Consider the following 16080-nt stretch of genomic DNA (forward strand, 5'->3'; position numbering starts at 1 on the left):
CCACTCAAAGTAAATTACATGTCTATCCTTTCATTCTCTTTTACTATCTAACCTATCCTAAGTTAAAAAAAAATAACCTAAAATAAAATATACCATAATATTTAGAGATTCATTAAATGATTTCCTCAAAAACAAACTTTCCTTCCGGAAAAATAGTTGCCTTTACCGTTTAGCAGAATAATTTCTTTTATAATTCTATTAGAATTGGGCAAAAGCAAACCGAAGAGAGAGAGAGAGAGAGAGAGAGCATCGTCACTTTCTAATATATGAACTAGGTTTTGATTTCATTCATCATCGACGCCCAAATTAAACCGAGTGAAAAAGGTGAAAGCATCGAGTGGGAGAGAGAGAGAATCGATTGATGGTTTCATTCATCATCTACAGTAGTGAAGAGTAAGAAAACACAAACGTTAAAATAAAATGTTAAAAATGTTGTTAGACTCGATTAGAATCAACCTATTGTAACAAATTCATATCAGATGGTAACAGAATCAAGAAAATGCTAGTAAAATACTGAAAATGTAACAAAAACAATTTCACATAATATATTTTCATTACTAAAAAGTATTTGTTAACCTATTATAACAAATTCATAAGATGCTAGCAAAATATTCTTGCTTTTTAAACTACTGTATTCAAATTTATTCAACCGATGCTAATAGAATGTAAAAATTGCTATTAGAATCAATAAGATGCTTGCTAAATAGTATTTGTTTTTTAAACTACTTTATCAAATTCATTCATCAGATGCCAGTAGAATGTAAAATATGCTAGTAGAATCAGTAAGATGCTAGCAAAATAGTTTGCTTTTTAACCTCACAAAAGAATTTGTAGATGTTTAATTGGATCGAGGTAGAGATAAAAAACAAATCACAAATTCATACTTTCTTGAAGTTCAAGGAACAGAGAGTTACAGAGAGAGAAAATCGTTTTTGGGAGAGAGCATCTCGTTTTAGGTAAATGTTCATTGAATTGGTAGGTTAATTTAGACAAATATCAGTTTTGGAAATAATATATTTTCTTGAATTCAAAGAACATATAGTTACAGAAAGAGAAACTCGTGTTTGGGAGAGAGAAACTAGTTTTAGGTAAATATCCATTGATTTGGTAGGTTACTTTAGAAAAATATAAGTTTTGGAAATAAAGATTAACATTAAATATCCACCATAAATATTCTTTCATAAAATTTATGGAAAGAATAATTGTACTAACTCAACCATTATAAACAACCTTTGGTTTACCAATGGTTAAAAAATATTTATGAAAGGGCAAAATTGAGAGAAAATTAAAGGATTGATGCATGAGATAGTGAATTTTTGGACTTATTTTACATTTTCGATTTATTTTGGTTTTATTTTATTAATTGATTTAGGAGTGGATATATGACTAATTACCCCCCTTATTTTTGGACCTTAAACTCAATAATCCAAACAAAAACAATCCACTACAATAACTAGAAATCTATTTGTTCCTTGAAAACCACAGGTGGTCAGGGATTTCGAAATTCTCATTTCGAGAATCAAACATTATTAGGAAAACTAGCTTGGAGATTCAAAACTGAACCCTCTTCTCTCCGGATCAAAATTCTTAGATCTAATTAACGTATAAAAGATAACAGTTGTCTCAGAGCAAAAGCACATCATTTTTAGATTTGGAAAAATATTTTTAAATCTTTTGATCTTATAAATGTTACATTACGGAAATTCATGATGGTACAAACGTTAATATATGGACGAACCCATGGATTCCAAACATTTGTCCACCGGTTATCGATTCCAAAAATTTTCAATTGACTAATTGACTGAAGTTTCCCAACTCATGATTGAAAGTAATTGAAATTTTTAGATTCTTCACGAAAATTTGAACCCTATTCTGGTAAATTCTATTTTAGCTATTACCATACATAAGTATGGGCCTGATCAGATGAAATGGAATCATACCACAAATGGTATGTTCTCAATTGCATCTCTTTATAATCAAATTATGAAAAGTAATTCACTTACTTCCATAAAGGTGAGGTGGCATTTCATATGACATTTAGATGTGATTCTCAAAATCAAATTATTTCTCTGGAAATGTTGTACTAATTCATTTCCCGTTCTTCATAATATTGCGCGTTTTCTTAGAAAACCTAATATATGTCAAATCAGTGGAACACATTAAAATTATAGAACATGCCTCATTACAGTGCAAGCATTCTCGACGTGTATGGTTTTATTTTAACATTCATTTGGAAAACATTATGTCCATCTCTGAATGGACAACTACTTGGAAAACAACATTGAAAGACAATAACATTATTCATTTGCAATTATTTCCAATAATTCTCTAGAATATATGGAAGTCTCGATGTAAGGCTCAGTGAATAGTAATTCTAAATTATCTTAAATATCGCTCCAAAGAGAACCATGCCAAAACACATTCGGTTTCTAAATCATTAGATCATTGGGTACTACGTCCTTGTGACCATTACAAAATTAATGTAGGTGTCTCATTTCAAACTTATATCAAACCGATAGGTATCAGAATAATAATTCGAGATCATAATTCCTGTACAATAAATACTCGTTCTATCAAATCTCGAGCGAAGAGGGGGAAGGCAAAATTTTTTTAGAAGCTATTGGGTAAGATCGCTTGATGGGGACAACATCATAATTGAAGCAAACAATCAGTCTATCATTTCACGGTTAACACACAACAAATCCAACATGCATTGGACTTCACACGCCGTGATAACAGAAATAGGAAAATCCAAGAAATTTTTCAACAGTAGATAACATAATTGGTTTGTTCATAATCTATTTGTTTTGTTATGGGTGTTACCGTGTTCATAAAATAAAATAAAATAAAATAAAATAAAATTTCACCCAAAAAATCCACCTAAAAATCCCAAAAAATCAGAAGTGGGAATTAGTGAAACACAAAACCCTAGTTCTCGTCTTCTCTCATCCCTCTCTCTCCATCAGTGTGAGTTCATCTTCTCTCTATCTCTCCAACTCTAGGTAGTCTTCTAACTCTCTCTCTCTTCGTAACACTTTCTCTCTCTCTCTGAAACGAAAGATTATAGATTCGTAGAAGGTACTTACTCTCTGCCACTAGTCACTAGTCATTATATATTTATATGTTAATTCAAAAGCTTCGCGAGTTGTATATTTATCTTATCTTGATTTCTGAATGTAAAATTTGACGACTTCAGTTGATTTCATCTTAACTTTTATCTGTATTAAGGTTCGATTTCATCTGTATTAGGGTTTAATTTTCGTCATAGATTCATATAATTGGGGTCTTGGTATTACAATTTCATCTTAGTAGGGTTCGATTTCATCTGGACTCATCTTATTAGGGTTCAATTTCATCCGTTAGGAATTGATTTCCGTTAGAGATTCAATTGATTGAGGTTATGGTTCGATTACATCTTGATTCATCTTAATAGGGTTCTATTTCGTCCAACTGGATTCATCTAATTAGGGTTTGATTTGATTATTTCGATTCATCTTATTGGGGTTGTTTTAGCTGGAGTCATCTTTTTTATGTTTGATTTCATCTGGATTCGTCTTCCTTTTTCAGGATTTGTTTAAGGTTTGGTGATCGAAGCACCAGCATTTGGGATATCGATATCAACTCTGCACTTTTGCACAACTAGGGAGCTCGTTCGAAGCCCTAGTTTTCGAGAGAAGGATGTCTGGAACCATGAGTAAGCTTGATTCCTCCTTGTTTTTATTGTAATTGAAGTTTGATGTAACTTCTCGTTGCATATATCAGATTAGGTTCTCATGAGCTTTGATTCTCTTCCTATTTTAGATTAAGGGTTCAGAATCTGATTGACATATAATAACTGTTAATGTTATTCTTATTATTGTTCTTATTCTTGATTAATAGATATTGAGGACGATATCCAGAAGAGCATCCAGTCCTTGGGGTTGGAATCCGCAGGTAGTAGAAATTATCTTTTAGTTATGTTCTGGTGGGTATTCAGAGTAATTATGAATTGATTTCATGTAACTTTGTAATGCTTTTCGATTGATTTAGATGATTACAAAGACGAAGAGATGACGGTTCCTGAGGAAGTGAAACCTGAAACAATCGAAACATCGGAAAAGATGGAAGAAGGTTTTGTTTTTTGCATTGTTTGTCTTCTTAGTTGCATATGACCATACACTTTTATGCAGAAGTCTGTCTCACCGATGAAATAGTGCTTAGGGTATTCTTGTTGAATTATTATCTTTATGGCTCTGTCACACAGAATAGAGCTATATTCATTTTAAGATTGTTCATTTATACAAAATTATATAAACGTTGGATTAATTCATCTACTGTTTGCACCTAGACTGAATTATTCATGGGCACCATATCACTCAGGAAAGAGTCTGATTAGAGTAAATTTCACCAGCATACAGAGAATAAGGTAGTTTTTGTAGGTAGTAGGTACTAGTGCTGATCTACGTTAAAATCAGAAAATAATAATTTTCTTATAGGATTACTCTAATGGTTCCATTCGGGACTGGCATATATATCGTTATTCTTTTTCCTATGGTCGAGAATATGGAGTTACTTTTCTTATTAATAACTCTTGTTTTCTACTTTTATCTACAGATAATATTCAGGATGAAGTTCAATCTACTAGTCAGCCATTGCAGGAGGAGCCTAAAGGTAATAATAGTGATTTGGTTTGCCTTTGTGCTGTTTCCATTATTTGGCTTCTATACAAGTTCATCAGCATGACGTAATTTAACGCGTCTTATTCTGTTCTGCATTTCTTTCAGTTAAAGATAAGGAAGTGACCGCTCGAGTGGACAATGTTGAAGAAGTAGAAGAGGTGGAGAACCAGAAACGACACTTGAATGTTGTGTTCATTGGTCATGTTGGTAAGCAGTCTATTGAATTGGTTTTACTTTTCCATAACAAATGTTAATCTCATATGAATGCTGTCAGTGCTATTTTTTTTTTCTTTTTGTTTGATACTTGCGTGATTTTTTTGCCTTAATTGTTTATTATTTATAGCACTAAAATAATGTGTTGGGTCTGTCTGAAATGCAGATGCAGGTAAATCAACTTGTGGGGGCCAAATTCTTTTTCTTAGTGGCCAGGTGGATGACAGGACAATCCAGAAATATGAGAGAGAAGCGAAGGAGAAGAGTCGGGAAAGTTGGTAAGTTCGTTGCTTGTTCCAGAATTGTCCACGTTTAGCTTAATCTGATGTTTCATTTTACTGTTATTAATATACAATGGAAATGTCAAACTACTTTATACTACAGATTGTGTTCACCACAAAATTTCTGTCTGCTCCCGTGAGTGATAGAGAAAAATGGATATTTTCGGGGGCTCACGTAATAGAGCCTGTTGCACTTCCAAATTAAGATCTATCTAACATGGATGGCTGTCAGCTAAAGTAGTCTGAAAACGGTACAAAGCAATATTGTTAAATCGTAAATCTTTAGTGAATCGTTTTCTATTTAAAAATCGTATTGTAGTTTCATATCGTGACTCATAGTATTTAACTATCATAATACTAATACTATAGCTGTAGACTCATATTCGTATAATAGGAAAAACTTGTTTGTTCATTTGGAGTTAAAATAATTGCACAATATCTTTTTAGTTTATTAAATAATATTGTTGACCTATGAAGAAAAAGTCGGGACTTATCCCTGATTTCTCCTGAGTACCCATCTTGCCGACTTGACTAGGGGATCAAAACCCTAGTCCTATGGAATTCCGAGTAAATCCCCGACTTTGCCCAGCTAGGACCGAGTCGACTAGTAAGGCCAGTCGGATTATTTAGCTGACCCTTTTTTTCAAATCGACAGAGGTGGGTTTAGGGTTTACTCATTCGGGTTCTTCACCCTTCCTCTCCCATCCAAACATCATTCTAACTAGAGTGAAGTAGATTTTGAAGTTTGCTTCCTCTCCAAACAAGATTCAAGTTTCTCTCTCTATCTTCTCAATTTTTTTTTACTATTCTTTATCTCTCCAGAATTCAGATTTTGCTGATTGTTTCTAAATACACAAATAAATGTTAGTTTTTAGTTTTTTGCACTTCATTAATATTGTAGAACTTGTTGATAATTAGATGTGTTCTTCTTAGGGATGAATTTTTAGTCTTTATACTTCACTAAAGCACAAATGCTTATATTTATACCTATATATAATTATATATACAAAATAAATTATATATTTATATTCTCCGACTAGTTCCGCGTAAATACGACTAGTAGCGACTAAGCCTAGTCCCGGGTCTGCCGATGACCGACTATTCCCCCTTGCCGACTTCTCTAACATAGTTGTTGACACAGTTTACTGGAGAGTAGAGGTCACTTGTGGTAAAGTTCTCTTTAATGTAAATCGTGTTCTCCATGAACTACGTGTGTGGTTTCAGTTTCGAACACTTTTGAAGAGACAATAGCAAAAACAAACAAGATACATTCCCTTGGTTTCTTTTAAAAACCGCTGGTTTCTCTTCACGCCAGGACATCGTTTTTTATCTTCAGTTTTATGCCTATAAATCGTGGGTTCAAGTTGAGTCCTACTATTTAGGGTTTAGTCACTATTGAAGGAAGAAAATCGTGCGATTCAGCCAAGAAACAATTGGTTGCCCGATATCGTTTTTTTGCATGACTTGTACGATTCAACTCGTAAATTGTACGATTTTGACATCATTGGTACGAAGTGTAAAATGCAACGACCTAAGAGAATCTCCATAGGGGACACAGCTGTATGCGTGTATCTTCTTGAAACTTTGAAGTAAGTGATACTTGAGTATTTGCTTATTCATAAGGAAGTTTCTTTTGAAAACTTTGACTGAATCTTTATCCAAAAAGAATTTCATTTGTTACTGTTAGTTGCAGTCAATATGTTTTATTCGATTAGCAGTTTAGTTACTACCAATACTTTCTTTGGGTTCTTTTTGTTTTTTTGTTATCCTTCTAAGGTTCATTTATTGTTCTTATGTAACTGTTTTGACGTGAACTTAAATCTTCTCTCGTCTACCAGGTACATGGCATATATAATGGATACTAACGAGGAGGAGCGTGTTAAGGTATGATGTGTGCTACCGTCTATTATGGTGTTCAAACTGTTCCTCGCGGCATGTCTCTTACTTGAAGATTTTCGCTAAAGCAAGACTTCACACAAAAGTCTTAGGGGGTCAAAACTTTTGTCTTTGTTGTTTTTTACGGCTTTGCAAAAGAGAGACTATACTTTCTCTGTTCTATCATATTTGAGATTAGTAGATACAGTATCAGTAGTTGCTACCTATATGGATGAGTTTTGGGAGGTTTCAGTATGGCCCCACCCCTTGCCTCAGTCAAAAATAGAAAAAAAATCCTTTTCTGCTGATTGGGCACATCCACGGATCATTTATAACTCATATTCATGATTAGGCCATGACATATGTATCGTTTTGCTTCACAATTACAGGGAAAGACTGTGGAGGTTGGTAGAGCTCATTTTGAGACGGAAAATACTAGGTTTACAGTCCTTGATGCTCCGGTAACCTTTTTATTCTCTTTATCTAGTTCTTCTTTGCCGGCTGTCTCAGTTATCACTCTTTTAATAGTCAACATGTATTTCTTAAACCACATAGATCCATATATGGACCATATTGAAGGAACACTCGACAATTTAGTTTGTGTTCTTATTCTAATCCTTTATTAGTTTTATAGTAAAATTAAATAGGACGGTTAGTGTGTTTGTTCAGTCTGTTAGGATAGATCTGAGTCGTTCCTTCAACTTTTGTATTATTTTCCAATGATCTATTCATCTTTCTTTTGGATCCTCAGGGTCACAAGAGTTACGTCCCCAATATGATCAGTGGAGCATCTCAGGCTGATATAGGGGTTCTGGTAAGCATATCATTGTGCTTCATAGTTCTCGAATTTGGGTTCATCAATTCGTTAGTGATATGAGTGTTGGGTGTGTAGGTGATATCTGCCCGCAAAGGGGAATTTGAAACTGGATACGAAAGAGGTGGGCAGACCCGTGAGCATGTTCTACTTGCTAAGACTTTGGGTGTGTCTAAGTTATTTGTTGTTATCAACAAAATGGATGATCCTACTGTGCAGTGGTCCAAAGAAAGGTACTATTGACGTGTTTTTATGGTTTTTGTCTCTTCTTTTTTCTTTTCTTCTGACCCTTCCCTCTGTTTATGGCATTATGAATGTGCAATATGTCTAATGATTTTTATGCTTTTAATAGGTACGACGAAATAGAGTCAAAGATGACACCTTTTCTTAAATCTTCGGGTTACAATGTGAAGAAAGGTAATTCTTCATGCTGACATGACCGTGCTATTTTCTGTTTTATTTTTATCCACTTAGCTTTAGTTTCTTAGTGAAACAAGAATATTCCTATATCTGTTTGACAAATCATGCTTGTAGCGTGACAAGCAGAAAAGTTAGAACTGTAACAAATATGTTAATCTAATTGAGCCATATACTTTATTATTTCCTTATCTTTTCTGGTGGAAATAAAATGTTTTTCCCGAGGCCTAGGTTAGCGAAAATTGTAATAACCTATTTTTCACCAAGAAGAGTTATTCTAAAGAAAATGGTAGTTACATCTGGGGATGAAGAGTTTGGTAACTCTCACTGTGAAGTCTTGGTACTCCATGTCTCCAATACAGTCTTGAGAATAACAGTTTATCAACTGAAGACGTTAGTTTCTGTAATCATTTTGGAACTCTATAGTATCTGGAAAACCTTCTCCAAATGAAATATTTGCTTAAATGACAAACTTGTGGGAAGTTTGTTCCTTTCTGTACCAGGAACCAAAAGGTTTAACAAAATACGCAATATATGGAAGTCAATTACTTCTCACAATATAAATAGAGGTGCCTCTAAAACATTAGATATTTATCAGTGGACCAAGTAAAAGATTAGGAGGACGTGCCTTGTAATTAGGGTGGTGCCTTAAAAAGAACTGCAAAAAGGCCCATTTATTTTGCGCACCGGTGGGCCATATGGGCCACATTTCTTTCAAGTAATTCGGTTGTCTGCCTAGATATTTACTGTATATTCCATTTTTTAAAACCTTTTGTAGATGTCGTATTTCTTCCTTTATCTGCTTTGAATGGTTCAAACATGAAAACTCGGATGGATAAGAGTGTTTGTTCTTGGTGGAATGGCCCATGCCTTTTTGAAGTTATGGATGTTGTGGAAATTCCTCAACGAGATCCCGATGGTCCCGTCAGGTGAGCTTTACTTGCTGCTGAGTGTTTTGTTCCCATAATCTTCTTTCTGTTTGTAAATGATGCAATCTCTGACTATACTAGAACTATGTTGTTTCTTTACATTCCATTAACTCGTTTGAAGTGTGTCTCACACTTGCGTGTTTTATAACCTCATCTTTGTCAAACATCATACTCGACTAAGTGGTGTCCTTGAGATATTATTTTATATATGATTAATCATAATCATCTATCTATAAGCTAATTTCAAGAGGCTTTAAGTTGTTTTATATAGACTGCGTCAATTGGTTATCATGTTAATGTGGTACACATACATTTATATTCAGGATGCCAATTATTGACAAATTTAAAGACATGGGAACTGTTGTGATGGGAAAAATTGAATCTGGAACTGTACGTGAGGGAGATAGCTTACTGGTGTTGCCAAACAAGGTATTTTCTTTTTATTTCACTTCTCTTGAATCTGTTATATGCAGTTTGTAGCGGATATAAATCTAACACAGTGAGTATATAGGCTGCGGTGAAAGTGCTTGCTGTGTATTGCGATGAAAATAAAGTAAAGCGGGCTGCACCTGGTGAAAATGTCCGGGTCAAATTGTCAGGGATCGAAGAGGAGGACATATCTGCCGGTTTTGTATTGTGTAGTGTTGGTAGGTTCTTAATAACTTTCCTATTGGTTACTAGACTCTTTTTTTCTTTATCCTCTTCATCTGCACGTTTAGTTTACTGACTGGCATATTTTGTTTCTTTCAGCTAAACCAATTACAGCAGTCACTGAGTTCAAAGCCCAACTACAGATCCTTGAGTTGCTTGACAATGTATGTAGGAATAAATTTCTAGTGGTTTTATCTTCTTACCCCTTACTGTTGTCCTTCATCTGTGAAAATGCTTCTGTGTTTCTTGGATTTTCTGGATTGTGGAAAATTTGACCCGTAAATTTTCATTATTCCAGGCAATTCTTACAGCCGGCTACAAGGCTGTATTGCATGTCCATTCTGCTGTTGAGGAGTGTGAGATTGTTGAGTTGCTTCACCAAATCGATCCAAAAACCAAGAAACCAATGAAAAAGAAGATTCTTTTTGTGAAAAATGGTGCAGTGGTTTTATGCAAAATTCAGGTTTTACTCTTCAACCTTTATCGACACCTTTAAAACCACTTACATATTTTCATTGTATCTTTGAAATTTTATGTGTTTGATTTTGTTAATGGGTTCACCCAGAGACATACTTTCTTTCTCTCTCTTTATCTATTACTAAAGAGTTAAGTCATTTTGTTAATGTTTTTATAGGTGAGTAACTACATATGTGTAGAGAAGTTTGCAGATTTTCCACAGCTTGGACGATTTACCCTCCGTACTGAAGGTAATAAAGTACTTCAACTTTTTCTCTTCAAAATATGTCATGCCCTGTGTGCCTACCGTTCTGAAATTAAGTTTTTTGTGCAGGAAAAACAATTGCTGTTGGAAAAATAATTAGCATATGAGGACCTGTTTTTTCTCTTTAACATATCCTCCTATGAAAGTAAGTGGTACATTATTTGTTATCCCCTGACCTAAAAACAAATCACTGTTTTGGCTCATGTTGTGTTTTGACCTTACCGAAAGTCAGGCTATGGGGTTACAACGTTTCGTCTATAATGTTGATGTTGTAACAGCATGAAGATTGACCTTAACTTTACTCGGTCATCTGTTGATGTTGTTACTTGTTAGTGTTAAGATTGGCTCCAACCTTGTCTATTCATGTCGCTATTGAAACTTCATTAAGATCGACCCCCAACTGTACCAGGTTTCCATGTTTAAAGTGGAGTGTGTTCAATTTTGTTAGTGTTTGTTTATTTTCAAAACTAATTTGTTTATGGATAATACCTTCCAACAAAAAAAAATTGTTTATTACCTGACTTTTGTGAAAGGCTGGTTTGAGTTGATTTTTGATCCATCTTAGTTGGATATAAAATAATTCTATAGCCCTTTGTCTGAAAGGACTATAGCACTCCTTGCGAAAGCAAGTCAGGCTTAACTAACTTGTTTAATTCTGTGTTCTTGCATCTTGCTTCAGAATCTTCTGTGAGATTGGGGATGATAGATTGAATGGAGGCGCAACGTTGATGGTTATGTGCGCAATAGGCCGAAACATGACATTTAAATGAGATAAGCATACCGAGATTCACTTCTGTCCAAAGCTTAGTGGTAAACCCTCTTGTGGTAGTTATATTTTGTTAAGAAATGTGTTTTTGTAGGGATTGGTTTTCGCCCATTTTCGAGTATCATTTGCATTTTTCACGGATGAAATGTTTTTATTTTCTTTTAAGGGGAATTTAGCATTACCCCGCACCACTTATTTCCAATTAGAGACGTACTTTTTTATTTAGAAATTTGTGATACCTCTTTTTTTGCACATAAAATACAAAAATAGTCTCATCCTTATTATATTCTCTCTTCCTCATACTCCTGACGGTAACGTAACACTTTTACTTCGATCTGTCTGTGATTTTTTTAAAATTTGCAAATATATTTAATAATTTAACTTCTAACATTTTGATTGTTCGTTCAGTTCATAATTTCATTTTTTATTTGCATTTTTTGAATGTACACATTTATAATCATAGAAAGAAAAATAGATATCAAAAGGTCTCTTTCGAAATTGGTTACATTTGGAAACATCAATTTTAAGTTAAAGCAAAGAACGATTGGGAAGTTAAAATTTTTTGTATGGAAATTTACAGTTTTTGCTTGAACTGTTGAGGTTTATTAATTTTAAATGGTAGATAAATGTTGTTGGTAAAGTAGGAAAAAATGGATATGAGAGAGAAAAGATATATACAAGAGAAAAAAAATATAGGTATAAGAATATCAGCGATGGTAGCATTAAGAGATGTGAGAGATCAAAGTAACGAAGGGTAGACCATGTAAGAGTCTATGTTGAGAGATCAACGTAACGAAGGGTAGACCATGTAAGAGTCTACATTGAGAGATCAATGTAACGAAGGGTAGACCATGTAACAGTCTAAGAACTCAATGTAACAAAGGGTAGACCATGTAATCCAGGATCTACGTGTCATTTACATTCGATGGTATTTTCTCTACTATGTTTTATAATCTATATATTATTATTCTATGTGCAAAGATTATTGATAAATTAAGCTAAAGGGGATGACTTCCAAAATTGTAAGTCTCATCTGACGTTGATGAAGACTCCTTTTCCCCAATTTTTTAGTCCATGTCTTCGGTGCCTTGAGCATTTTTCCTTTCTAGTTGCCTCATCGTCAGTTGATAACCTTTGGCTCTAGAATACTGTTACTTCGAACTGCATTCGTTTTCTCGACCCGTGTACATATAAGGGCTCCAATGTTGAACCGTTTGCAGTTTAGATCTATAAGGACTGTAAAGCACAGTCATACAACACTTTGGGGTGCCCAATAAAATTTCCCATGTCTAATAAATCTTTTTTTTTTTTTTTTTTGGAAGTCGACTACGATCTACGTATGTCGTTATATTTGGCACTTGATACATCATAGATGTGATCAGCTTGATAACCGGCCACTCAAACACTAACAAGACCGGGCCTATAGCCCAACTAGACATGGCCTAAAGCCCAACAACATTATTTACACCCTAATAATTCCAATTCAAATAACCAAAGGTTCCACCTTCTCTAGGATTCGAACCTGGGACCTCCAGGGCTTTCTGGAGTTTATGTCAACACCTTGGGACCACTTGGGCTACCAACTGTTGACCCATGTCTAATAATTAGATAATAGTTTGAAACAACTACGTAAGAGTCTATCGTTTCATGTTTTACATTTGTGTTTATGCATCACGTGTGTCACTTTCTATTATATTTTGGTTCTATCAGTTTTTCTTTGAGATCTCGAAAAAATATATCAATATTTAATTTTGCATACGTTTTTCACAGGGCCGACCCTGAGATTTTAGAGACCCGAAGCGAGTTTTAAGAATGTGTTCCCATGCGTTTCACAAGAAAAAGATTTGTATATTAGAACTTTCTACATTTTTCTTGCACATAATGTCAGGTTTAAACATGAAACTTGTGTTCATAACTTGTAGTCTGAATCGAATAATCTAATTGATTTACTCAGAAAACGGTATGGTTCGGAGAGAGCCCTCGTCGGTCCTTAGTCGATTTTCCGATCAAGTGGTTCAACAAGGAACTTGTCAAGACAGTAGCTTGTTCAGTTTCCTTTCTTTTTTAAACCGAAAAAAAAAAAATTAAAAAACGATTTTCAAAGAAAATAGCGCAAAGAAATTTGTACCTTTTTTTGGTGCTTATGGTGGTTGTTGTGGTGGAGGTTTAGTATTGATGGTGGTTTGGGTGTTGAAGTTTAGCAGTGGTGGTGGTAGTGGAGGTACATGGGTAGAGGCTTAGTAATCTTGGTGTTGGTGGTAGGAGTGTAGACAAAAGCAATTTAAAAGAAATGCAATTTAATGGTGGTGGTTGTGGTGTTGAAGTTTAGTAATGGCGGTAGTCAGTGACGTGGCTGAGAATTCGGGGGCCCGGTGCGGAAAAAAAATTGGGGGCCCTCTCTCCGGTAACATTAAAGCGTAAATTTCTATTTCAAATGTAACACATTTAGCAAAAATCAAAATGGACTACGTTAGAAAACATTTTCTTTCCTCATATGAATCTAAGTTGTGTATTTTTTGTTCTGAAAAATTTATTTAAACAAGAACACATGCATCGAAGTAAACTTATTCTATGAATGAAAGAACAAGTATTACACTTTACGATTAGTCTTTAACTATATAAACTAACCTAATTCTAGTGGAACAAACAAACCTAAATCTACTTTGATTTTCTACTATTAATAGTTGGTGTTGTTATTCCTAATAGTTCGAGAAATAAACAAAAAAAGAAAGGGAAAGGAGAGAGTTTTGACTTGTGACCTCTTGTTTATTTTGTAAACTGCTTACCAACTAAGCTACTCATTTTTTTTGAATTATTTTACATTGTCTAGCTATTAGACTTGGTTCAGAATTTAGGGGCCCTTCGGACAAAGCAAAAATGTCGTAATTTGAGCGGGGCCGGTGCGACCGCACCGGTCGCACCCCCTCAAACACGCCCCTGGCAGTAGTCGAAGTAATGCTTGAATTGAACCTTGGTTGTTTGGTCTCTCTTACAAGTTTGCTACCAATCAAGCTAAAATAAATTACTTGTTGCCTTAGGTAATCTTTGCCTCTTTGGTATACATATAAAATAAATGGCGCCCCTTAACTATTTTTTTTTAGGCTTCACGTGAGGCCCTTTGGCACTGGGGTCCTAAAGTAAGGTTTGCTTGCTTGCATCTTAGGGTCGGCCCTGGTTTTTCATGGATTCCATGGGCTCTCCTTGCCATTGGAGTGAACTTCCTTCTTGGAAATCTAATAAGCAAATTCACAATGATAGTGATAACCATGTGCTTAAGAGGGAGGGTCCAATTACTGTAACAAAGAGTGGTGGACAATTGAACTACTTAAATTCTATAAAATGCAATTCGACAGTCCTAAACTCAATAACCTTCAATTCAACTACCCTAAATCCCATAAACTTTAATTCATCTACCCGAAACCTTATAAACTTCAATTCAACTACCATACTATCTAACTACATAATTCAATTCTTTACCTATATATATATATATATATATATATATATATATATCTTTTATTTTTTCATCTCAAACTACACCAAAATCGCTTCTCTTCTACTACTACTACTTCTTCTTCTTATTCGTCTAATCAAATATAAGTATTTTGCTAATTATCGTGTTTGAAAAAAAAACTAGGTGGACATATAATTTCGCACCGGCTAAGTGGAAATCCTGGATCTGTCCCTAGTTACGGAGACATAGATACCATTTTCGCATTAGGTGTGGAGCTGATTTTCGCAAATATAGAGCAGAGCTCTCACAAGGGGTGAACTAGTTTGCCTTGAAGCCAGAGCAGAGTTCAAGGTGAAGGAGATGCCCTTCAATCAAGGAAGCAATGTGATCTATTTGTCGAATAAGACTAATGATGGAGATCATCAAGTCCACTCCTTTTAGGGATTGTAATGTTTAGATACAATTGGACTACGATCTGTGACTCATTCAGATGAGTCGCGACTAACGACGGTCAGATCCTACAACAGATTGTATAAAAGAGTGTCGACTCGATCAGAAGATCTGACAAGAAGGAATAAGATAAATAGCACGGATAAGATCCGACGAAAAAGTATCCAAAGGGTCCAGCTAAGAGCCGGGGCAATATAGCACATTGCCGAGCCAAATGCCCTGGCTATGCTAAAGTGACACTATGTGGCCTGACCAAAGCATGGGTTGACCCCATCAGAGTCCCATTATTAATGGGACTCCAGGCCGACCACATTTAGGGAAATCCTTGATGGGATTAACTCCAACATGGGAATCTAAATTTAAAAGGAGCTTTACTAAATCTATTTCTGGTCTTTTTAGGAATCCTATTCTGAATAAACATTCTTACTTTAGAAGTCTATATAAAAAAAACATGGTTTAAATAGAAATAGTGTAGAAAATTCGTAGAATTCAAGTTCACTCGTGTATTGTTTTATAATAGTTCCCTAAAACGAAATATCATTCCCAAATCTTGATCCACCACTCACTTTTTTTTTTTGTTGAAAATCCACCACTCACTTGATAAGACATCTTAAAGAAATCACTGAAGTTTTCTTCGACTTTCGAAAATCCGCTTGCTTGAATATTCAAATTAGAAATAAAAAATCTCCAAGAAAGAACATATTTTTTTCTCCTTACTCAAAAACCAATACCTAAATAATCAAGTGTGAAAGATCAAAACTCAAGATCATTAATACTATATAGATCAACTCAAACAATACAAATATAACAACAAATGGAGCTAAATTAACAGAGAAGAAAAGTAAATGTCA

General features: G+C 34.6%; 1 protein-coding gene across 3 annotated transcripts; it reads left to right on the top strand.

The window, feature by feature from the left end:
• Positions 1-2586: 2586 nt before the first annotated feature.
• LOC147543676 (uncharacterized) lies at positions 2587-11609 on the top strand. Of its 3 annotated transcripts, none has more exons than XM_086638089.1 (20): positions 2587-3078; positions 3568-3694; positions 3880-3933; positions 4030-4110; positions 4594-4650; positions 4764-4865; positions 5038-5149; positions 6991-7036; positions 7417-7488; positions 7779-7841; positions 7920-8074; positions 8194-8258; positions 9037-9187; positions 9511-9616; positions 9699-9834; positions 9938-10002; positions 10137-10301; positions 10473-10545; positions 10629-10704; positions 11239-11609. In XM_086638089.1, the coding sequence occupies exons 2-19, from the start codon at positions 3679-3681 to the stop codon at positions 10664-10666; spliced, it is 1557 nt and encodes a 518-aa protein (XP_086494215.1). In that variant the 5' UTR covers positions 2587-3078; positions 3568-3678; the 3' UTR covers positions 10667-10704; positions 11239-11609. The 3 variants fall into 3 exon arrangements, with proteins under 3 accessions (XP_086494215.1, XP_086494216.1, XP_086494217.1); XM_086638090.1 differs by having other exon boundaries at positions 2716-3002; XM_086638091.1 differs by having other exon boundaries at positions 2773-2967.
• Positions 11610-16080: the final 4471 nt, after the last annotated feature.

The sequence above is a fragment of the Eschscholzia californica genome, unplaced genomic scaffold, assembly GCF_041429995.1.
Source record: "Eschscholzia californica isolate CP2 unplaced genomic scaffold, dmEscCali1.0.p SCAF_4, whole genome shotgun sequence".
NCBI classification, from domain to species: domain Eukaryota; kingdom Viridiplantae; phylum Streptophyta; class Magnoliopsida; order Ranunculales; family Papaveraceae; genus Eschscholzia; species Eschscholzia californica.